The 23,994-nt window shown below is 41.4% G+C and overlaps 1 protein-coding gene across 1 annotated transcript in view; it reads left to right on the forward strand.

The window, feature by feature from the left end:
- The first annotated feature begins 1,033 nt into the window (after window positions 1-1,033).
- Window positions 1,034-23,994, forward strand: part of grm5b (glutamate receptor, metabotropic 5b) — a 598,451-nt gene continuing 575,490 nt past the window's right edge. The window contains exon 1 of the mRNA XM_078222796.1: window positions 1,034-1,712. Within this exon, the coding sequence (XP_078078922.1) occupies window positions 1,034-1,712 (679 nt within the window). The remainder of the gene's footprint in view (window positions 1,713-23,994) is intronic.

A 23,994-nucleotide genomic window follows, 5' to 3' on the forward strand; every position in this document is an offset into this window, starting at 1 on the left:
GGATCAGAATCTATTTTGGAGAAATGCTGGTATATGCAGGGTGATCCTGGTTGCAATGTATACGGTGTTTAACCAAAGTATTGGCCAAATATAACGTGGTCAGGTTAAAAAAATAGCAGTAGTAGAGTGGGCCTGTCGCGGCCCATCGAACAGGAAAGATCTGAATGGTTCTGCTCCATGTAAATGGTATGCGCCCAGAATTTAAACTTATATCAGCTTCTTAAATAGCCGCTGTCTTTTTTATTGCAGTCAACGTCGATAGGAATCAACAACATTGGAAACAAAAGATTAACAAAATTATATTAAGCAAAGGTTACAAACACTTAAATGAAATGTCTAATAATAAAGCCACTGGTGTATTGTCTGTATTGCAATGGTTCCTGTGATCAGGTAATGAGTTTATAAAGGTTTGGCCAACCTTTTAGCTTTCTGATGGAACGGAATTATGACTTAACTCATGGGCGGATATAACCAACCACAAATACACAAAGCTACAACGTTTCAGATTTGGAATGTTTTCCATGTGGGATTGCTCCATGCGACATATTCATAGCATTTGATCTGTCCAATGAAACAAAAGTGGTACACGTTCTGAATGTAGATGGATTGTCAATGTACAGACTTATAATGTAAAACAATATAGATTAATTGTAAATGATTGTACTGTGGTGGACCCACAGCCTTATCTTGAACCATATGAATTATCTTCAAAACACAATGCTCTTTGGGCATGGTAGATGTTAAAGATTCAACATTTTTGGATTGTGAGAGCGTATGTGGCAGTGTCTAGTGGCAGTCAATTCTTAGTGATATTCTGAATGTTTTTCCTTTTTCTTAATAATAGGCATTGAAATCGTGACATCCTTGGAACCCCTCAAAAATGGTGACTTGTGTTCGAGAAAGATGAAGTTTGGAAGTTCTTGATTTCTTCGTACTGTTCATTGGTTAACATCTTCTCACCTGCTTTTAGCTCCAAATAGTTTCAATCTTCCATCACAATGCTTTCCTGAACTTCAAGGACACTTGTAATAAGATGGTTTTCCTACTGTGGCTTCTGGTCATATGGACAGTGGGAGATGTTTTCAGGAACTTTCACTTCAGCGCTTCTGCCCAGTCGGGTGAGAGAAGGGTGGTTGCCCACCAGTCGGGGGACATCATCATTGGGGCATTATTCTCAGTCCACCATCAGCCACCCGCGGACAAGGTCCACGAGAGGAAATGCGGCGCCATAAGGGAGCAATATGGCATTCAGAGAGTGGAAGCCATGCTCCACACGCTGGAACGCATAAATTCAGACCAAATGTTGTTACCAAACATAACGTTAGGATGTGAAATCAGGGACTCTTGCTGGCATTCCGCTGTGGCTCTGGAGCAAAGCATTGAGTTCATAAGGGACTCCCTGGTCTCCAATGAGGAAGAGGAGGGAATCGTGCGCTGTGTTGATGGAACTACCGTACCGTTCAGAGTCAAGAAACCTATCGTTGGGGTGATCGGGCCTGGTTCCAGTTCTGTGGCCATTCAAGTGCAGAACCTGCTCCAACTCTTCAACATACCTCAGATTGCATACTCTGCCACAAGCATGGACTTGAGTGACAAAACACTGTTTAAATATTTTGTAAGGGTGGTGTCATCCGATGCTCGTCAAGCCCGTGCCATGGTCGACATTGTAAAACGATACAACTGGACCTACATCTCCGCCATACACACAGAAGGTATTTTGCTATTATTTTTCTCAATAATTTGTCCAGTCTTTTGTTAATCTGCTCCGAGTATGTCAATGACTAAGCAGGTTTGAATTATCTATTAAAACCTGGCATTGCTGGCAAAAGGTTCCCACGACATCTGCCTGCTTAATAATCCTAAATGTGCAAACACTCAACTAAAGTATGCAAAGCCGTGTTTTTGTTTATTTTAAATCTTTGTACTGATCATTCACTTTGTTATATACTGAACATCTAACTAGCTATGTTTACGCTTGAGTTTTTAATTCTTTTGCAGAAAATATTTAGATTTATTGACTATATCCCTCTTAAATATTTGCTCAGAACATTTGAGTACCTTGAACTTAGCGCATTTTTGTGACATGCGAGGAATACATTTTAAAATTAGTTTTACTTTAAATCCGATGTTCAGATTGCTTTGGGCGGTTTGACCGTCACGAGAACTTTATCTGGCATTGTGCTTCAGTGCTGGAATATTGAGCATATATTGTCATGATAGATTCTAGTTTGCTAATAGATCAGTAAAATGGTCGAAATGTTTAGAAATGAACCTGCAACTATTAAGACTATAATGATGGTTAGGTTCAGTGACAGTATAGTGCCATAGGGATCCTACAACCATTGTATAATGATTAAGGCTGGAATGAATTTTTAACATTATAAAGCCAATTTGAAAAAATTGAAGCCAATAGCGCAGGACACCAACAAAATGAGAAGTAAGGTTAAATCCAGAAGGAATAATTAGAATATTCCAAACTTGAAGTTTTAACATTTGAAGAAGAAAGAAGATAATAAAGTTTTTGAACTATTTGCAGATTAGCCCAACTCTCATCCAGAATGTAGCTGAACTCCAGATACCTTGTAATGGATACATTAACCAACTACTTTACAGTGAAATTGAATTTATTGCAATCAAACTTTATTTATTAGCTTTACCAAGTCACAGAACAGACTTCTACAGATTGGCATTGATGGAACAGAGAAATCAGCATGTTTGAATTTTGTTATATCAAGCCACTACATTTTAAATTGCAACATCCTTCAAATTGATTTAAGAAAAAAAGTAATCCAAAAGCCAGTTGACGACGATAGATTGCTGTCTTTAGTACATCTTCAGATTGTGAGTCAACCCAAAATCAATTGTCTACTTTACACAAGGATTGTGGTCCTGAAACAAAAGCAGCAGCTGTTGGATACACTTAGCATTTCAGGCACAGCATCTGTGGAGAGAAGCGACAAGTTAACATTTTAGGCACATGCCTTCATCAAAGCTGATTGTGGTTCTGAACCTGGAGGACAAATAAAAAAGAATGTTTTCAAATCACTTTGTGTGCAGGTAAAGAATGTTGAGTTTGACAACTAATATGTTGTTTAAGAATTTAACAAGGCAAGAATGATGTGCACAGCTGCATCTAATGATATCGATTTTTTTCTGAGATACAGCATCATTCTCTTCATTTCTATGGTAAACAAATAGGAAAATGTTTTGCAGACTTTTTGCTGCATGAGTTATGTATAAGCAGTCTCCACTATATTGATATACAGAATGAAATACTATCATTACTTAAATTCTTATTGCCTTGGGGCAAAGTTAGTCATTGTGACATTCACAGACTTTCACTATTTTTATGACAGTGCCTAACGCGCATTATATTTGGAAGGTAATTACAGATGTTAGTTTGATTAATCATTTACAGAGCGTTTGAAAGTACACAGGTGGCCCATAATTTAACTGGCATGAACAGCACGTTCAGAAGGCATTCTTTCCCTGGTAAGATTCAGTTCTGACAATTCACTGACTATTTTGGCAATACCTAACAGAGCTTTTGTTAGCCAAGCCCAGAAGTTAACTAACATATTTGTATGACAGTCCTCCATCAACAATCTAAGCTAAAGTGCTAGCCAATTTAAAGAAACGTGTTGAAACCTATGTTAAAATCATGTCATGTGATTGCTTTAAAATTGCATGTTAAGGAATGCAATAGTGATTTTGCAACCAACGGCTAAAGGTAGCACATTAGTTATCCTCACTATCTCTTCACCTTCAGGTTTCTTTGCTCATCAAAATCTAATGCAGCAGAATCTTATAAAGGTTCCATGCCAGATTTCTATGTATTACCCCTTTAATTAAGCATGTCATTGAAGGGAGGAGGGCAGGGAATCTGATCTAAGGACTAAATTTAATGCAAAACATTTCAACTGGAAGCAAACTTTGAAGTTATATAATTGAATGATAATTCATCTGTATTTCTGGAATTTTCAAGGGGATAGTGGAATCCGTGTATTTCCCTCATAAAGATCTTGATAGAGACCAGTGATGTGTTTATTTATTTATTGAAAAAAACTCAAATATTTACTAAATGAATGAAGCCACAAGATTTACAGTTTAAATTAAAAAGATTTTACGACACAAAAATCAAAGAAGATGAATATTAATAACTACGCTATCATAGTCAGTTACATTAATTATATTAAAGGTACAATGGACACGGTAACGTATTCTCTAAACTGAACTTCTTAACTCTAATTTCCTGCTACATCCCTTTGACTTAAAGCACTAAACTCAAGTCAGATATTTAGATACTTATCCTAAATTGGAAGATTAACAACTTAGCCTGAGGACTGTTTCAATATGAGTGCAGAGATTTCTTGGGCCTTCTGTTTACTTCTGGCAAGGTTGGCCCTTCAAGTTTCCTCCAACTGTCTCACAGTTGTAGACTCCCCATTCAACACAGGTGTCATTAGCATCTTCAGCATAGCCATGTCAGGTCAGAACTCTTCTGTTTCTAATATTCTTTCACTCTGGAGTCTTGCATCTAAATTGCTCTCTCTTTCTCCTTTGAACATGGTTCAACTCTCTGTTAGGAGTCCTTCAGTTAACAAGAGTTTTAAACCATTTTAGCCATTACGCTGAATTTTAAATGAACTCTGCCTGAAAGAGATGTTTCTTGTTTCGCAGTCAGATGTCTGAACACAAAAAAACCTGCTTGAAACAGAACCATGCCCACAATTTACCTACCCCTTAATTAACTGGTTGACTCTTCTTTGCTTATCATGATCACATGATAATTTACTGGAAATCAGGTGCTTTACCAGAAATCAACTCCAAGAGAAACCTAGTTCTTCAAAGAACCATACCCCAAACATAAAAAAATAGAGATCCCCCCCTCTCCATTCCCTTATGTCCATGCATCACATCTGACCAGCTTGTGCCAGTTTTCCACAACTGTTCTGAATTGCATGGAGAAGCTTTAAAATTTGGAATTAGTCACATAGATTATTTCTATCAGTGTTATTGAGCAGCCTGGTAGCCTAATGCTTATGCATTTATTTTATAACTGCAAGTTTTAGACTTCAGCAATGTGGTTGACTGTTAATTGTCCTCTGAAATGTTCAGTTCAAGGACAATAAGGAATGGGCAACAAATGTTGGCTTTGCCAGCAACACCCACACCACATGAAAGAATAAAGAAAAAAGTTATGATTACAAAGTATGAGCATATTGATTCATCAGTTCCCATTCAAATCACAACAAAATCACACATTATTTCTCTGATGCATGTGGTCTGTTGAGTTAATTTCATTAATGTGCCTTATAAGTCCAATAAGTCATTTCTGATACATAAACTGGACCACTTTCTGCTCACTTAGTTCCAACTTTTCTATCTAATTTTGTATATGACATTCACAGAGTAATTTGAGTATTGATACTGTCTGGTTCAAACCTTAAAGCAGATTATTGGTAATCATGGCCATCAATAAATTATGTTTGTCTGCTGAGAAGTTTTAAAAATAGAATATGAAATGTATGCAGGGAAGGAGAGGATATTCAATGCAGTGCAATTGCAATTTGCAAATAAATGGGGTGAAGGAGCTGAGGGATCTGAGTGGGTATGTGGACAAGTCACTGAAGGTGGCAGGATGGGTTGAGAGAGCAGCTAATAAAGCAAACAGCATCCTGGGCTCTATTAACAGGGGCATAGAGCATAAGAGTCAGGAGGTTATGTTGGACTGTATAAGACCTCTGCTAGAGTATTGCATCCAGTCCTAGGTGCTGCAATTTAGGGAGGATGCAAAGGCAATAGAGAGGGTGTAGAAAACATTCATAAGAATGGTTTCAGGGTGAGGAACTTCAGTTATGAAGATAATTTGGAAAGTTGGGACTTTTTACCTCAGAGAAAAGGAGGTTGAGAGGAGAGTTTGGAAAGAGTAGATGGGGAGAAACTGTTTTTGCTCGTGAAAAGATCAAGGACAAGAGACACAGATTTAAAGTAATTAGTAAAATAAACAAAAGTGATATGAGGAGTATTTTCTTTATGTAGCGAGTAGTTAGGATTTACAAAGTGCTGCCTGTGAGTGTGGTGGAGGCAGGTTTAGTTTGAACATTCAAAAGGCAATTAGACTGTTAACTGAAAAGGAAGAAAGTGTAGGATTACAGGGAAAAGATAAGGGAATGGCACTAGGTGAGTTGCTCATTCGGAGAGCCGGTGCAGACATGCTGGGCGAAATAGCTTCCTTTCTGAGTCATAACAACTCTGATACAATTCTGTGATTTGAGAAGCATATCTTTTATATACATTTAGGAGCTGCAACAGTGGTAACTTTCTTTCATGATACTTCTGGTGAAGTTGAGGGTATAGATAGAGTGAATGCAAGCAGGCTTTTTCCGCTGAGGCTAGGGGAGAAAAAAACCAGAGGGCATGGGTTAAGGGTTAAAGGAGAAAAGTTTAAAGGGAATATTAGGGGGGGGGGGGGGGGGGGGGGGCTTCTTCACGCAGAGAGTGGTGGGAGTGTGGAATGAGCTGCCGGATAAAGTGGTAAATGCATTTAAGAAAAACTTGGACGGGTTCATGGATGAGAGGGGTGTGGAGGGATATGGTCCAAGTGCAGGTCAGTGGGACTAGGCAAAAAATGGTTCGGCACAGACAAGAAGGGCCAAAAGGCCTGTTTCTGAGCTGTAATTTTCTGTGGTTCTATGATTCTATGGTTAGAAGTTGAGCTTCAGGTCGATCAACTACATCTCAGAGAAAGGTTAATTTACACAAATGATTCTAAGAATTCCAAGAGCAGAATTATTCAATGCCCCCAAGCTGCACATGGATTGCTGCAGTACCAAATTCATTCTCTTTGTTCGGCCCAGCTGTTACTGTCTCTCGATCCCCTCACATCATCCTGATGAGCAGGAATTCTCAGTGGCCTCATTTCTTTCCAACAGTTGAATATTTTTGCCTTTCAATTCCGCCCATTGCAGCTTGACACCAGTGAGTCATAGGCACATGTCTGACTGTTTCTACTATGAGCCAGCGCTGGAAATACTGGTCATGTTTGCCAAACACGGATGCACGATTTTGCAGGAGACAATGACCATCTGGAGCAGTTCACTGAATTTGTGGCCAATGTTCATAAACCCCTGTCACACAAAGTACTCAAAACAACCTGGAGTTGCTAATAATTTCTGGTACAGTTTGCCAGCTTGCTATGATTCATTTTTCCAATGTTACATGACTATCAGCAACACCTGGTTACCCCTGCTGATGCTGTTGTGTCTGCCCACATGTTAGACTGGTGCATAGGTGAAATAGAAATGAAGATAGGAAGTTGCCTCATGAGTAACATCAGTACAACCTTCAGTCTAGGATTAAGAAGCAGAGAATGGTTCTGTTCTTTGAATGCATCATTTTATTACCATTTTTTATGGGAATGGTTAGGAAATATATCTACTTTAGAGTGAGGCTTCTTAAAACGATTGAACTGGTCATAGGAATTGCTTAATATATATGGATTTTCAATGTACATAATTCGTGGACAGTCCCTGAACAGAATTGATTGAATTTGATCTCAGTCTCTAATGATGTCCGTTCTCTCAGAACTGACACTTGTCTGGTTAAATCTTAATCTAACAGGCTAGGAAATTCTGTATTTGTGAAGTAAAATACAAAACTACTGAGTATCAATGCCATAGAATCCTTTGATAAGGCTGTTTCATTTGTCATAGCTGCTGAAAGGAAGTATATTTTTAGGTTCTCTCACCAATGGAAAGCATATATAAATGAGCCCATTTGTAACATACTTTTCAACTGGCTTCCAGTGACAGCCTTATAAAGGTTACTAATGCACTTAGAAATGTCAAACTCTGCATGTCTTTAGGGGACATTGACTATGAAACTTAATTCAAACTAAACCTGTGCCTCTTTGTAAACTGTTAATTAGCATATTTACAGTGTCTGCTGTGGATACGACAGACACAGACGCACAAAATTGAAGGTTCAATGTAGGAAGGAAAATGGCTTTGCTGATTGATGTAGACTCGAGAGAACGGAACAACACTGACTCTTTTGGAGGAGGTTACTACCTGAATACCTGCTCTCCCAGGTCACACAGAAGAGAATGAAACAAAGACTGGGGAAGCACCAAAGTAGGCAATTGTTAAATTAAAGTAGTACGTGCAAAATGAAGTTCATAGTTAAACCTATATCTGTCAAAATGTGCAATTTTGGGGGGGTTCTCAGTCATATATGAAATATATTTAGGTTGCATAGTTTATAGTTTGAGAAATAGTAATGGAAGATTTTAAAAATAAAAATTATTTGAATGCTCTTATAACAGTTCACCTATTACAGTCTGACTGTTATATAGGCAACTATTTTTTTCATCCTGTGAGTAAAATATATTCTGAGCAATAAATTATTAATCAATAACTTGCAAAAAAGATTAAGAATTGCATTTGAATTCATTATTAGCAGATCAGAGGCTAATTTGACAAAAAAAAATAGCTATTATCATTTGGCTAACAGGGATTGATGCACTTAATGTGGATGGAAATGTTTTTGGATTCTCCTAAGCAGAAATGCATCTCGTACAAGTGCAGTCAGTAGCAATGCTTATTATTAATTAACAATAAGTTTTTTTTGTAATTCATTCAAGAGGTGTGGGGCACTGCTAGCTGGGCCAGCATTTATTGCCCATCCCTATTTGCTCTGCTTTGCTAGGCCATTTCAAAGTCAACATATTGCTGTGGATCTGGAGTCACATGTAGGCCAGACCAGGTAAGGACAGCAGATTTCCTTCCCTAAGGGGCATTATTGAACCAGTTGGATTTCCACAGCAATGATTTCATGATCATCATTATAATTTTTATTGAATTCAGGTTTCACCATCTGACTTGGTGGGATGTGAACCCTGGTTCCCACTGTGCTATCCTGGATTATTATTCTAGTGACAGTACCACTACACCACCACCTCCCAGTAGTGTCATTTCAATTTCTGAAACTCCAGCCAGTTTAATATCCAGCAGACCTTAAACTGTCAAGGGACACATTTAATGATAACACAGATGTTAGAGGAAGAAAGCAGTGTGACAATCCTCATAACAGTCTGGCAATTCAAGCAATAGTGCCTATTTGAACTTGAATGCGGCACCAGTAGTTTTGTTACTGTGAGACCAGATTCATATCATCTCATCACTTAAACATTGCATCTGAATTATTACAGGGTACATCACAGCTTCTTTACAGCATAATTAAAGAGGAAATAAGGGGGTGGTGATATGTAGTCTTTTGTCTGCCTGTAGGACACTTTATAATGATCCTTTTGAACACCATTCTTGTCCTGATTGCCAACCAAAGTCCTCTAACGCCTAATTGATTCACGAAAATGTAATGTTTTCAGGATGTTGCTTTGTCAACTATGTTGCATTTCCCCAGCAATTTTACTTGAGTTCTTTCTACTGAGGGAGGGCATTAGTAAGAGAGGCTGTAATTAAAGTTTTATTTAGGCTCTAATGTGAGGGTTTATTTTCAGAGTCAAAATGCAGTATTATGTTCCCAGTATTACAGCCTGCATTTAGAATGACATTCAAATCAGATGGAGGTGCATTGAGTTAAATGCAGATGATGAGTGATGTTTTAGGACTGCTTATAATTATGTACATTATGATATTTAATGGAGTGTGTTGCAAAACATGTACCATGCTGCCAATTTAACCATTTAAGGGTAAGGTATCATTTGTGTTGTACTTGAACGTAATGTAAATGTAGAGATTATGTAAAACTAAAAACACTTTTTAATTAAAACTGTCCATTGAATAACTCAGCAAAGTCCCACAATAATTCACAGAGCATTATTGATAAACTATTTTTTAACTCGTAACCATATCAGAACTAAGAAATTTTATTTGATCACTTTTTCATAGATTAGTCCCACCTTTTTACCTTCAATTCCTTCTTGCTCCTGACCTGTACTAAATTGTTCCTTAAATTAATTTGATCTGTTTCAGTCATCTTCCTGCGTAACATATTCCATGATATTGTTAACTTTTCAGTGAATAATCTTTCATCTGACTATCTTCCAAATAGACATACATATTCCCTTAACTGTGAAACCTACACAATGGCAAACAATTTAATTGGATCAGCTTTTCCATCCTTATTGGTAAAGTAATATTAATATTTCAGACAGAAAAATCAATTGGACCATCTAGTCTAAAGTTTGAAAGTGAGAGGGGGAAAGTTTAAAAGAGATATAACGGGCAAGTTTTTCACACAGAGGGTCGAGAATGCATGGAATGCTTTCCCAGAGGAGATGACGGAAGCAGATTCTATAACAACATTCAAGAGGCATCTGGATAGATATATGAATAGGCAGGGAATAGAGGGATGTGGACCACATAGAGGCAAGAAAATATTAGGTTCGAGAGGCATCTGTGTCGGCACAGACTTAATGGGCTGAAGGGTCTGTTCCTGTGCTGTACTATTCTTTGTTCTTTGTTCTGGTCTGTCCTTCCAACACCCAGTTTTCTACTATGATTTCAAAATTAGTAGCTTTTAACTTCTTACTAGGAAATTATTCAATCCTTCTTTCCATTCCACCACCTGAAACCCTATCAGCCTCTAACTGAGTTTACTGTTTTCCTTTGACAGGCTTAAATTTAAATCTTCACAAACTCTGTGGTTGACCGAGGAACTTTACTACATCCAAATTCTTAATTTGGATGAAAACATTTCAGAGTCGTATCAAACCCACTGTCATAATTTTGAAAACATTACTTACATCACCTCAGTCTCCTCTGTTAGAATGAGAACAAGCCCAAATATTTCATTCTGGACAATGCATATGGCAGATGATTTAAAAGGAAGAAAATATCTAATCCATTTTATTCTGCAAAATTATGATGGTCATATTCTAAAATGTGATCCTCATACAAGGTCAGAGAATTAATATAAATACAGATTGAAATGGAAAAGCTGACTTGATCATATGAACATGTTGGGCAGAATTTAATGGTTGCGATGGTGGGTTCATCCATTGGCCAAAGAGCCAGCCAGAGTCAACCCTGCCACTGCCATTCTGGGCACCCATGCAACCCAACTTAACAGGTTGGCAATGGGGCCTTTGGCATCTTCACGGGGAATTTCCCATCTCCAAGAGTTACTGAGTGGGAGAGGTGGCCACTGCTGGTATTGCGGTAGGTCCAAGATTGAGGGTGTTTGCTGGAGCCCTGGAGGAAAGGTCAGTGAGGTAGGTAGGCTCATTGGGGTCAGTCAGGATGGCCTGGCCAGTTGGAGGAGAAATGGGTCAGTTTAGAGGGCAGGCAGAGATCTATACATGGACACAGCCCTTGTTGGACATGGCTGACCAAGTAGGAAGGAACCCCGCCCCCCCGCCCCCAACCAGGCTTCAAACATACCTGCCAACTAGAGTGAGTAACTGTTCCATACTTTAAGGGATTTTCCTTTAATTTGACTGTTTTATTTGTATCCTTTCAGGGACACCTTCTGTCCCTTATCTCCAGGATAGTCTGTGCGAGAATGAGCTGGGGAGTCTCCTCCCCAGCCTCCCCTCCTCTTATCCTGGCTTGAATGGTCACCAGCACCCACCCTTCCCTCCCTGCTCTTTATGGACCCCCTCTCACCCACTCCCACTCCCACTCCTGGATCAGCGTCAATACCACCTCCCGTCAATGGTTAAAGTATTCATTATTTTATTTCATAATTATTATGCTCATGTGATTCAATACCAGGAGAAGGACCTCAATTGACTTCTGGTTGGGAATGCTAACCAGCACCCTTTCCTCACTGGACTAAATTGTCAGGAGTGGCTTGGATGCTTAATGCACTAAAGTGGCTTGGTGTTAAATTCTGGCATGCCTTGGGACTACATTGCTACATTAAATGCATTATCAACGTGCAAGTTGTTATTCTTGTTATTGTTGAGATGTTCAAAGTCAAGACAGATGATTTACCAAAGTATTTAAGAGTAGATTACTGGATCCGCATGACAAAGACAACAAGATTGCCAATGGAATTTCCATGCAAAATTATTAGTGCAGGTTAGCCCACAATCACAGAATTGTTGCAGTGCAGAAGGAGGCCATTTGGTTCATCATATCTGCACTGTCTCCTTGAATGAAAAATCCATTTAGTGCCATTCCCTTGCCTTCTCCCCGTAACCCTGCACATTCTTCCTTTTCAAATAACAGTCTATTTCTCTTTTGAATGCCTCGATTGAACCTGCCTCCACACTGTCGGGCAATCCAGACCTTAACCAATCATTGCGTGAAAATATTTTTCCCCATATTGTCTTTGATTCTTTTGCCAATTCCTTTAAAACTGTGCCCACTCTTTCTTGATCCTCTCATGAGTAGGTGCAGTTTCTCTCTATCTGCTCTGTCTCTATCTTTTCTCCCGTTGAAGCTTACTTTTAACCCATTATGGATAGATTGGATAAGTATCACATTGCTATTATAAGCATGAACAGATAAAGATCAAAAGTGGAATGGATTTGAATAGATGCTATTGAGCTTATTTTACTGCACATAAGTGTAAAATGTCATGTATTAATTAGAATTAAATTAACAGTTTATTTCTCAAAATAACCGCAGGGTGGCTAAGATGAGGGACACGTGTTTTTGCTGCAGGCAGCACTGCTGTCTGAGTCAAGGTTAATGTTGAGTTTGGTTAAGACTCATTTGTGAATGGAAGACCAATTTTCCATGGAAACAAATTATTTGATTTTCCCGTTTTGCTAATGAAGTGTGGGAAACCATTATTTTGTGACATAATCTCTGAGGAAAAGGTTTAATTAACAGCAATGAAACAATACAGACAAACGCAATGCATGTCCAGTAACAATCATTAAATGATTCTCAAGCAACTATGAAGCTATTTCACCAATTTGAATGTTAAACATCCCCCTGAGGAATGCTTGTTGGCACAAGTTGCACACCAGCAGAGAAAATCCTGTACCCCAGTGGCAGTTGCCATTTGCTCCATCATGAGTGCTTTGAAGTGCAGCTGCTCCCCCCCTCCCCCCCCAAATCTGCGGGCATCTGTATGACTCGCCTGCCCTGGTTGGTGGGACAGGTGAGTCATACAGCTTCTCACGTGAGCATGATATGCTTTCACCAACTGAACCAATGAACTATTGCCTACCAATGAGCTGCATCTGCACTGATGCTTGGGTGCAGAGAGATTGTGACACTGGTGCTTCTGTCATCAGCATCCCTTCTGATGATAATAGACAGTCCTGCCTGGCTCTGGAGGATGGTTCATCTGAGGAATGGAAACAATCAGTAAGGAGGAGAAATGTTTTCTCTCCAGAGAGTCGTGAGTCTCTGGAACTCTCTTCCTCAAAAGGCAGTGGAGGCAGAGTCTTTGAATATGTTTAAGGCAATGCTAAATAGATAGATTCTTGATTAACATGGAGGTGAAAGGTTATCGGGGGTAGGCAGGAATGTGGGGTCGAGGTTCCAATCAGATTGGCCATGATCTTATTGAATGGTGGAGCAGGCTCGAGAGGCCGAGTGTTCCTAGTTCCTGTGTTCGTATTATCACTCATCGTGCAGTCGATGTCCATGCTACACGGCCAAGTCAGACTGATATCAAGGGAATTTACTCTACACATATTGACTGCTGGATTTGCTACATTACAACTTCAAAACGTATGTTCTTGGTTTTAAAGCATTTGGAGCATCTGTGGATGTGAAAAGTGCTATATAAATGCAAGTCTTTCTTTCTATCTTCAACTCTATTAGCAAGACCTTCTGTTCCTTTCTCTCTTATGTGCTTAGCTAACATTGTGTTAAATGCATCCATGGCCAGGATTTTACAGACCCTCCTGCCCAGCGGGATATTACAGTCCCACCAAACTGAATGGAGATTTAAATGGCTCACCACATCCACCAGGAGGAGACATGCTATGGCAGGGCGATAAAACCCTGTGGCCTATGTTATTTACCTCACCTTTACCATATGGGAGTGAGCTCCATATCTTAATCACGCTCTGGGTGAAGAAGTTACTCTGGAATTCTCTGTTGGATTTATTGGTGACTATTTTACACCGATGGACTCAGGATTTTGAGCTTCTGAAAGCTGCAACCATTTGTCATGCATCATGTGTAAGGGTGAGAAGGGAAGGAGGAAAAAAATGGCTTAAATCCCTGAAGGACTTCTCCTGCAGCTTTGCCAGATGTCACTCTCCTGATGTTCCACTTGCACACAGACATTCACCACCCTCTTTTCAAATTGTGGCTCTCCCCTGCCTGCTCCCAGTTATTTGCAGCAGAACCTTCCAGACACAGCAAAAGAGCCTTTTCTGTGCTAGTGGCGGGGTGGGGGTGGGGGGGGGGGGGGGGGGGATAGTTTTGTTGAGGTGAGAGATGTACCAATGAGGAGAGTAGTGAGTACAGAGCACTGCAGTCAGAGGAAATGGAGGTGGAGTGAAGCATGCAGTGATTGCTCTTTTTCTGGATTGACAAGGGTTGTGAGTGCCGTGGCAGCAGTACCTCAGCACTAAGCAGAGGATGATGAAAGAGATGAGTTAGGAGGCTTACAATAGCGACCCTTCTAAATCATTAAACTTGTTTTGGCATTGAAGCCATGTCCCAGCCAATGGTCCTGACACTAACACACTCTGTGGCCTGATCAGACTCTTACTGAACAGCTCTGCCTAGACATCTTACTATCTCTTTCATTACTCTGCTTAGTGCTGAGGTACTGCTGCCACGGCACTCACAACCCTCATCAGTCCAGTAAAAGAGCAGTCACTGCACACTTCACTCCATCTCCACTTCCACTGCAGTGCTCTGTACGCACTACTCTCCTCATTGATACATCCCTCACCTCAATAAAACTAAACCCCCTCCCCCCACCACCCACCTCCTCACAAGCACGGAAAAAGCTCTTTTGTTGTGTCTGGAAGATTCTGCTACAGATAACTGGTGGATCGAGAACATTTCCCTCCTTCTGCCCTGTCCACCATTGTACAGAAATCCCACTGACAGTTTCGACAGGCAGAGTGCACCTTCCCTTCAATTACTGCAAGAATCTTTTAAATGGCATCAACGAGATGCAAAATGAGCATCCCCCCATCCCCACCCAGTTAGGCAAGCTGAAATCAAAAAGCATGAGAAGCATTGACTATCTGTCTATTTCATTTCAATTAATTTGGGGCCTTCTTTGCAGTCACATGATTAGGCATTTACCCACTGTGTGCATAAAACAGCCAAATCATCTCTATCGCCATGTAGGGAAGGTGCTGTTAGAAACGGATAAATTGTGATCACAGCGGCTGGAGGGCTAATCAAATCTTGCAGCCAAGATCGACCACAGCAGAATGGCAGTAATTGAAAAATCATAATGCAGAGGATTTGATCCCTTTTGAATTGCACAAGGTTTCCTTGCCTCAAATCTGCAAAGTCTGTTTTGAATTGAATAACATTAGTGTGGTGTGACAGAAATAAATAAATCTAGCAAGAAAAATGTATTTCTGGAAAAGGTGTCATCTACAATAATGTGGAAAGTGCACCAAATGTATAAAATGTACAAGCCCCAATTTTAACCCTTCACACCTCATGGGAATGGGCCACCAGCACTGTGCTGCACATACACCCCATGCTATTTTAACAAGTGGCCACTGGCATACAAAGACCCAGGGGTAGCTGAGGGTCTCATTAACATTCAAACATCTGTTTAAAACATTCAGATGTGGAGATGCCGGCGTTGGACTGGGGTAAACACAGTAAGAAGTCTAACAACACCAGGTTAAAGTCCAACACGTTTATTTGGTAGCAAAAGCCACTAGCTTTCGGAACAGGCTGTTCCTTCGTCAGGTGGGTGGGAGTTCTGATCACAAACAGGGCACAAAGACACAAACTCAATTTACATGAATAATGATTGGAATGTGAGTCTTACCATAGAATACCATAGAATCCCTACAGTGCAGAAGGAGGCCATTCGGCCCATCGAGTCTGCACCGACCACAATCCCACCCAGGCCCTACCCCCATATCCCTACATATTTTACCCACTAATCCCTTTAACCTACACATCTCAGGACACTAAGGGGCAATTTTAGCATGGCCAATCAACCTAACCCGCACATCTTTGGACTGTGGGAGGAAACCGGAACACCCAGAGGAAACCCACGCAGACACGAGGAGAATGTGCAAACTCCACACAGACAGTGACCCAAGCCGGGAATCGAACCCAGGTCCCTGGAGCTGTGAAGCAGCAGTGCTAACCACTGTGCTACCATGCCGCCCATTACAGCTTTATAGCTATGGATGAGGAGGATCGCAACAGGCACCTCCAGATGCTGAAAGATGCCCTCATAAGAACAGGATATGGCGCTCGACTCATTGATCGACAGTTCCGACGCGCCACAGCGAAAATCTGCACCAACATGGATGTCTCAGCACTCTACAACAGCATTCCCCATGATGATGGCATTGCTGCAACTGCCTCAGTACTCAACACCAGCAACTGCCAGTTTCCAGATGCAATTTTACAACTCATCCGCTTCATCCTGGACCACCTTCAACGACCAGTTCTTCATCCAGAAACACGGAACAGCCATGGGGACCAAATTCACACCTCAATATGCCAACATCTTCATGCACAGGTTTGAACAAGACTTCTTCACCGCACAGGACCTTCAACCGATGCTGTACACTAGATACATCGATGATATTTTCTTCCTTTGGACTCATGGTGAACACTCACTGAAACAACTATGTGATGACATCAACAAGTTCCATCCCACGATCAGACTCACCATAGACTACTCTATGGAATCGGTTGCATTCTTGGACACACGCATCTCCATTAAGTACGGTCACCTCAGCACCTCACTGTACCGCAAGCCACGGATAACCTCACGATGCTCCACTTCTCCAGCTTCCACCCTAAACACGTTAAAGAAGCCATCCCCTACGGACAAGCCCTCCGTATACACAGGATCTGCTCGGATGAGGAGGATCACAACAGACACCTCCAGATGCTGAAAGATGCCCTCATAAGAACAGGATATGGTGCTCGACTCATCGATCGACAGCTCCGACGCACCACAGCGAAAGACCGCACTGACCTCCTCAGAAGACAAACACGGGACACGGTGGACAGAGTACCCTTCGTCGTCCAGTACTTCCCCGGAGCGGAGAAGCTACGACATCTCCTCCGGAGCCTTCAACATGTCATTGATGAAGACGAACATCTCGCCAAGGCCATCCCCACACCCCCAGTTCGTGCCTTCAAACAACCGCACAACCTCAAACAGACCATGTCTGCAGCAAACTACCCAGACTTCAGGAGAACAGTGACCACGACACCACACAACCCTGCCACAGCAACCTCTGCAAGATGTGCCGGATCATCGACACAGATGCCATCATCTCACGCGAGAACACCATCCACCAGGTACACGGTACACACTCTTGCAACTCGGCCAACGTTGTCTACCTGATACGTTGCAGGAAAGGATGTCCCGAGGCATGGTACATTGGGGAAACCATGCAGACGCTACGACAACGGATGAATGAACACCGCTCAACAATCACCAGGCAAGAGTGTTCTCTTCCTGTTGGGGAGCACTTCAGCGGTCACAGGCATTCAGCCTCTGATCTCCGGGTAAGCGTTCTCCAAGGCAGCCTTCACGACACACGACAGCGCAGAGTCGCTGAGCAGAGACTGATAGCCAAGTTCCGCACACATGACGATGGCCTCAACTGGGATATTGGGTTCATGTCACACTATCTGCAACCCCCACAACTTGCCTGGATGTGCAAAATCTCACTAGCTGTCCTGTCTGGAGACAATACACATCTCTTTAACCTGTGCTTAATGCTCCCTCCATCACATTGTCTGTACCTTTAAGACTTGATTAGTTGTAAAGACTCACATTCCAATCATTATTCATGTAAATTGAGTTTGTGTCTTCGTGCCCTGTTTGTGATCCGAACTCCCACCCACCTGACGAAGGAACATCCTGTTCCAAAAACTAGTGGCTTTTGCTACCAAATAAACGTGTTGGACTTTAACCTGGTGTTGTTAGACTTCTTACTGTAAAACATTCAGACCCAGACTACATTTTGACAGCTGTGTGGTTGGTATCTGGTGTCAGTCATGTCAGGGTAGCCTGGCACAGAAGAGCAGCAGTCCCAGATATGGCTGGAAAGGTAACTTTGAAATGTTTCTCCAAGAACCAGGGGGTGCAGAAAGGATGGGCAGGATGCCACTCAGAACCCTTAAGCTTTTCCTTGCTCTGAATTTCTGTGTCCACTTGGGAACCTTCTTTCACCCAGCTTGCCTGGGACTATTCCTGCTGGTCCCCAACTGCATTCTCCTGCTGCACTTTCCCAACTTTCACCTGCTGACTTGACATGGCTTTGGATGGGAATTGGATCTACTCAAGGGAGGCCTGGGTGTTAAGATGACTGAAATTTCACAGTGAGTGAAGGTGAGCTTGATGCTCATCCTCCTGCCCCACATTTGCTCTTTGCATTGAGTTAAAATCTGGGTAAAAGATGAACATTTTGTGGGGAACTCATGCCACAGCAAGTTCATCAATGGACCTTGAACCACTTGTCACTGTGAAAAAATGGTTGAAAAATGGTGTTATCCTTTCTCACCTTGTAGGTCTTTTCAAAAGGTAATCAACTAAGAATAAAATTTCCTCACCTAAAATAATTCATTTTATAAAATTCAGTCTCATTTAAATTAAATGTTTCATGGAAAATTAACTATGAACTGATGATAAACAAGCAATCCATAAATAGCAATGTGAAATCTGCTTTATGGAATGTGACAAGTGTTTTTTGATACACAGTTAGTTTTAGATTCATTGGGAAAAGTTTGTCACAGGAGATAGAATCATAGAATCCCTACAGTGCAGAAGGAGATGATGTGGAGATGCTGGTGTTAGACTGGGGTGAGCACAGTAAGAAGTCTCACAACACCAGGTTAAAGTCCAACAGGTTTATTTGGTGGCATGAGCTTTCGGAGCACTGCTCCTTCGTTAGGTGAGTCATAGCCTGATGAAGGAGCAGTGCTCCGAAAGCTCGTGACACCAAATAAACCTGTTGGACTTCAACCTGGTGTTGTGAGACTTCTTACTGTGCAGAAGGAGATCATTCAGTCCATCTAGTCTGCACTGACACTCTGATAGAGCACCTTACCCAGGCCTTATCCATGTAACCCCACATATTACCCCACTAATTCCCCTAATCTATATATCTTGGGACTCTAGGGGCACTTGATTGAGCATGGCCAATCAATCTAACCTGTACATCTTTGAACCATGAGAGGAAACTGGAGCACCCGAGGAAACCCACGCAGATACAAGGAAAACATGCAAACTCCACACACACAGTCATCTAAGGCTGGAATTGAACCCGGGCCCCTGGCACAGTGAGTCAGCAGTGCTAACCACTGTGCACTATACATAGAAATTGTAAACTCATACATTATGGCTATCAGGATAGCATGGAGTCTCAGTGCAAAAGTTTGAAACACAATTTCCAAATCAATCCATCCATGTGCAATGTATGAGTAGGAGCTTTCCAACAAAACTTTTGCAAAAGGTCTTCTGCATTAAAGTTTTAATTATCCTTTGCTTTATAGTGTCCATTGTTCTTTGCAAATCGGTTGTTTGTCAGAATCAGTGTCCCCTTCGATTTAATGCTTGCCATCTACCTTTGGGTCAGTGTTGTGAAACAAAAACCAATGCTCTGCCCCTTGGTACATTCTGAAAAGGTCATATATGATTGCACACACCAAAGCCTTAACTGAAAATTAATGGATGAAAACCCGGAGGCTGCAGTGAACAATTTGCTGATACATGTTTCTGGCTCACACTAAAAGCAGATATATATGATAAAGTTACCACATCTGACTGGGTTAACCATAACTCTAATAAAAAGCAAAATGAGATCTAGTTCTACTAGAATAGAGAGAGATTAATCAGAAATAACATTTCATTTAAAAAATATAGAATGGACCATATTTCTAAATATCAAAAGAAAGCTGACAAAATATGAATCTGCATTAAATTATATTTTTTATTAAAATAATTCTGAAAATTATTTTTTTAAATTACATTTTGTACAGCATTCTGTTTAGCATCATCTTGTTTATCCTTTGAGGTGAAGATGACCACGTTCATTTTCTGGGGTGTTTGGTAGGGTTCCGTTGGTTACTTCAGTGACTGTTAAAACCAATCTGTGTCTGGAAGGTTCTGCTGCAAATAGGACAGGATATCACAGATGATAAAGTATTGGACAAGTAGTTGACTCAGGATTACCACTCCTTGCATTTATCTCTGATCGTCGTTTACTTTTGAAGGAGACTGCGCCATTTTTTATTTGGTTCATCCAGGTGCAAGCAAGCTTTTTCCCAGGACTTGAAGTTAACATCAAAGCATCAAGTGAATCCTTCAGAGTGTTCTTGTAGCACTACCTTTTGACCACTATGGACGTGCACCTCAGGCTCAAGTTATCCACAGACCATTCAGTTTAGTAAGTGAGCGTCAGGTATTCTGGCTACATGACCAGCCAACTCAGCTGTGAATATCTTAATACAGTGGCATACCAGCTCAGGTGAGCATTTCAATGTCTGGTATATTTTCCTGACATCTGATCCTCAGAAGCTTCTGAAAGTAGCTCAACAAAAGTGGTTGAGCTTCTTGGAATGATGCACTCCAAGTCTCTCATGCGTAAATCAGTCTGGGCAGGACTGTTGCACTTTTTGGTGGGCAGACTTTCTCCTCTTTGTTCTCAGACTGATGTTCAAAGTTTGCTGAAGGCTACAATTGCTTTTGGCAATTCATGCAAATGTCTTGACATCAATATAGACAACTGGAGTGAGTGTGCTGCTGAGCTTTATGAATTTATCCACTGCTGACAGATTGTGGTCATGGACTGAAAGCTTTGCCTCGAGTTAGGCTTTCCTGGAGCAGCTGGGTACATTACTTCAGTTTTCCTTGTGCTGATTGTAAGGCCACAGTTGTCGCATGTGTTGAAGAACAAGTCCATGCTACGTTGTGTGTCCAGCACTGAACCAGCAACTAGGATACAGTCATCGAGAAACAGGAAATCACAGAGACCTTGGTCTTTGCCTGGAGCCATCTCAGATTGAGAGCTTGCCATCCCTGAGGTATCTGATTTCAGTGCCAGGTTTATCATCATGGAATATATTGGAGAGTATGGCAGAGAAGAGGGTTGGCGCTAGCATGCTGTGTTTCACAGTGGCAGAGGTGGCACAGCATTGGCTGGCAGCGGAATGTTCTAGTCTTGCCATTGTCAAGAGGGTTTCATGTTGAACGCACCCCTCTCCATGTGAATCCCGCGATGGGGGTGTGCCGTTGGCAGGGAAACCTGGAAAGTTCCAGATAAAGACTTTGACAGTACAACTGCAACATTCATAAACATTGAGCAATGTTAATGATTAGGTGAATTTGTTCAAAAGTTAGTGAAGTGAAATAGACTCAACGACTTGCTAATTTTGATTTAATTGATAGCTCTGAAGGGGATTTGTCAAACGATAAGACTGGGAATCTTGTTGATATTAATAAACCTGTTTGATTCACCCACAGGTTAGGAAGTATTAGAGGTCATGATCTGAAATTGTTCACAATTTAATTAACTTTTCTCTCATCAAACTTTCTTACATTTCTACATTTACATTTATGAGACTTCAATCATACATACAATTTTAATATTGGAAATATATCTTGTAAAATAAGAAGCATTCTTGCATATATTAGATCCTATTGATATTTCTTTGATAGATGTTGTGGAGAATTTATTTCTCCTCCTCCGAACAGGCTGATCGGAAATTGGGGGTAGTGGGGGTTACGCTGTATAATGGGATAGGAAAGTGCAGGGTGCTAAGCTACATCAGCTTCCTGACCTCACTCAGTCAAGAACACCCTTTGACCCTGGAGATCAACCGAGGTCCTTAAGTGGCCACTGAAGGGCTTCATCGCTCTGCCACTGGTATTCAATCAGAGGTGGGCAGAGCATGTTGACAAACAACCAAGTGAACTCTTGCAGGCATGCTTGTGCCCTGGTTGGGGACATTCCCTCATTTTCAGGCATACTGTACGTCGGAGGTACCCACTGGGAACTAGGGAGAGATTCTGGGGAAGGCATCTTCCTGCCCTTGACAATGACCTCTCCCCAACCCCAGGCCCCAATCAGGGAGGTTCCGGCGATCCCATCCTACTCACCTGTATTCTGGGGCTCCAGCAATGATCTTCAACCTTGGGCCTGGAGGTGGGACAGTAGTGGTAATGGCAACACATGTGGCAGTGGTGGGCAGATTGTTAAGGCGGTTATTGATTTAGTCGGTGTGTATTTCACCAATGCAATTTTAACACAGGTATACAGGACCCTTGCTCTGAATGCAACTCACCTACTCACAGGGGCTAAAAGTGGAATGGCAGGTCAGAGTGCAACAAGAAATTAAATATGAGGTTTTAACTTTCAAAAGCCAAACAGACTATCCTAAGATAATCTGCAAAGAATTGGAATTTATTCCCCCTTTCTCCTGCAGATAGATCCTCTGGATAGCAGTAGATGGGTCAAATTGGCTCCCAGTTCCATCGTAAAGTCATACTTCCAGCCTGTAGCACCCTCCTGCTCCATTCAGATCAGCAGCACCCAAGCTTCAAGTGGGGCTACTGGTCACCCTTCACTTTGGGTGCTTTGATTGGCCTTCCTGCCTCTGTAGCCTGCCCATGACCCCTAATTGGATGGTGAATGTGGAGGCAGCTTAGTAATCAATCACTTTATGTAAAATTCAGCCGATGGGTGAACTATTGAAATTCATGAGGTCAGGACCGGAACACTTGAGGAAAGAAAATCAGCCCAGTGTCATTGTGTAGCTTTCTTTTATTCCTGCTAACAGATTGTCATGTGTAAAATAAAATTATCTGGATATGGTATTTTAACTTGGCACAGTTACACCTAAGGAGAAAACCAAAGTTAACCCTTAAAGTGAAAAAGCTACCGGGATAAAGTTATGAATTCACACTGGAAAATCCTGCACAGCCAAGTGGTCATGGTATCTGCGTTTCTGATATGCATTCTGGCAAAAATAAATTGTTTGCCTCGAGTGTAGATTTGTAACATCTATTCTTATGGCTTTTAATTCAATTTTTTGTTGTTGATGCCACATAACATCCCTAATTAAATAAGCCAAGGTTCTCAAATGTGTATTGATTTATGTATATTGAAATCAAATACTGGGTCACAAAATTCTTTCTCAAAATGTGTTATAAATTTCTATGCCAAGCATTGTTGCTACCATAAATCTATTTCAAAAGTGCCAATATCTACCTATGATACTAGTTGCATCTATGGGTGGAGCAGGGATAGGCATTTCCATTATATTGGCCACTCCATTTATCGTGGACACTTTGCTGTTAATGTGATTTGCCTGTTGTAAGTGGCAGGAGGTAAAACTAAATAAGTAAGCAACCAACATATTTTCTGAAAAGCAGGAAAATTCCATTGAGCAAATGCCATCTGTACATGCACATGGCACATCCAAATCTCATCACAAATTGCACTTTAACAGTGAGAAAATACCGTTTGGGAACTTGACCTTGGTTAAAATCAACACAGCTCTCTTAACTAGGAGATACAACGTCAGGGGCGGCACAGTAGCACAGTGGTTAGCACTGCTGCTTCACAGCTCCAGGGACCTGGGTTCGATTCCCGGCTCGGGTCACTGTCTGTGTGGAGTTTGCACATTCTCCTTGTGTCTGCGTGGGTTTCCTCCGGGTGCTCTGGTTTCCACCCACAGTCCAAAGATGTGCAGGTTAGGTTGATTGGCCATGTAAAATTGCCCCTTAGTTTCCTCAGATGCGTAGGTTAGAGGGATTAGTGGATAAAATATGTAGGGATATGGGGGTAGGGTCTGGGTGGGATTGTGGTCAGTGCAGACTTGATGGGCCAAATGGCCTCTTTCTGCACTGTAGGGTTCTATGATTCTATGATTC

This window comes from Mustelus asterias, chromosome 10 (genome assembly GCF_964213995.1).
Source record: "Mustelus asterias chromosome 10, sMusAst1.hap1.1, whole genome shotgun sequence".
Taxonomy (NCBI): domain Eukaryota; kingdom Metazoa; phylum Chordata; class Chondrichthyes; order Carcharhiniformes; family Triakidae; genus Mustelus; species Mustelus asterias.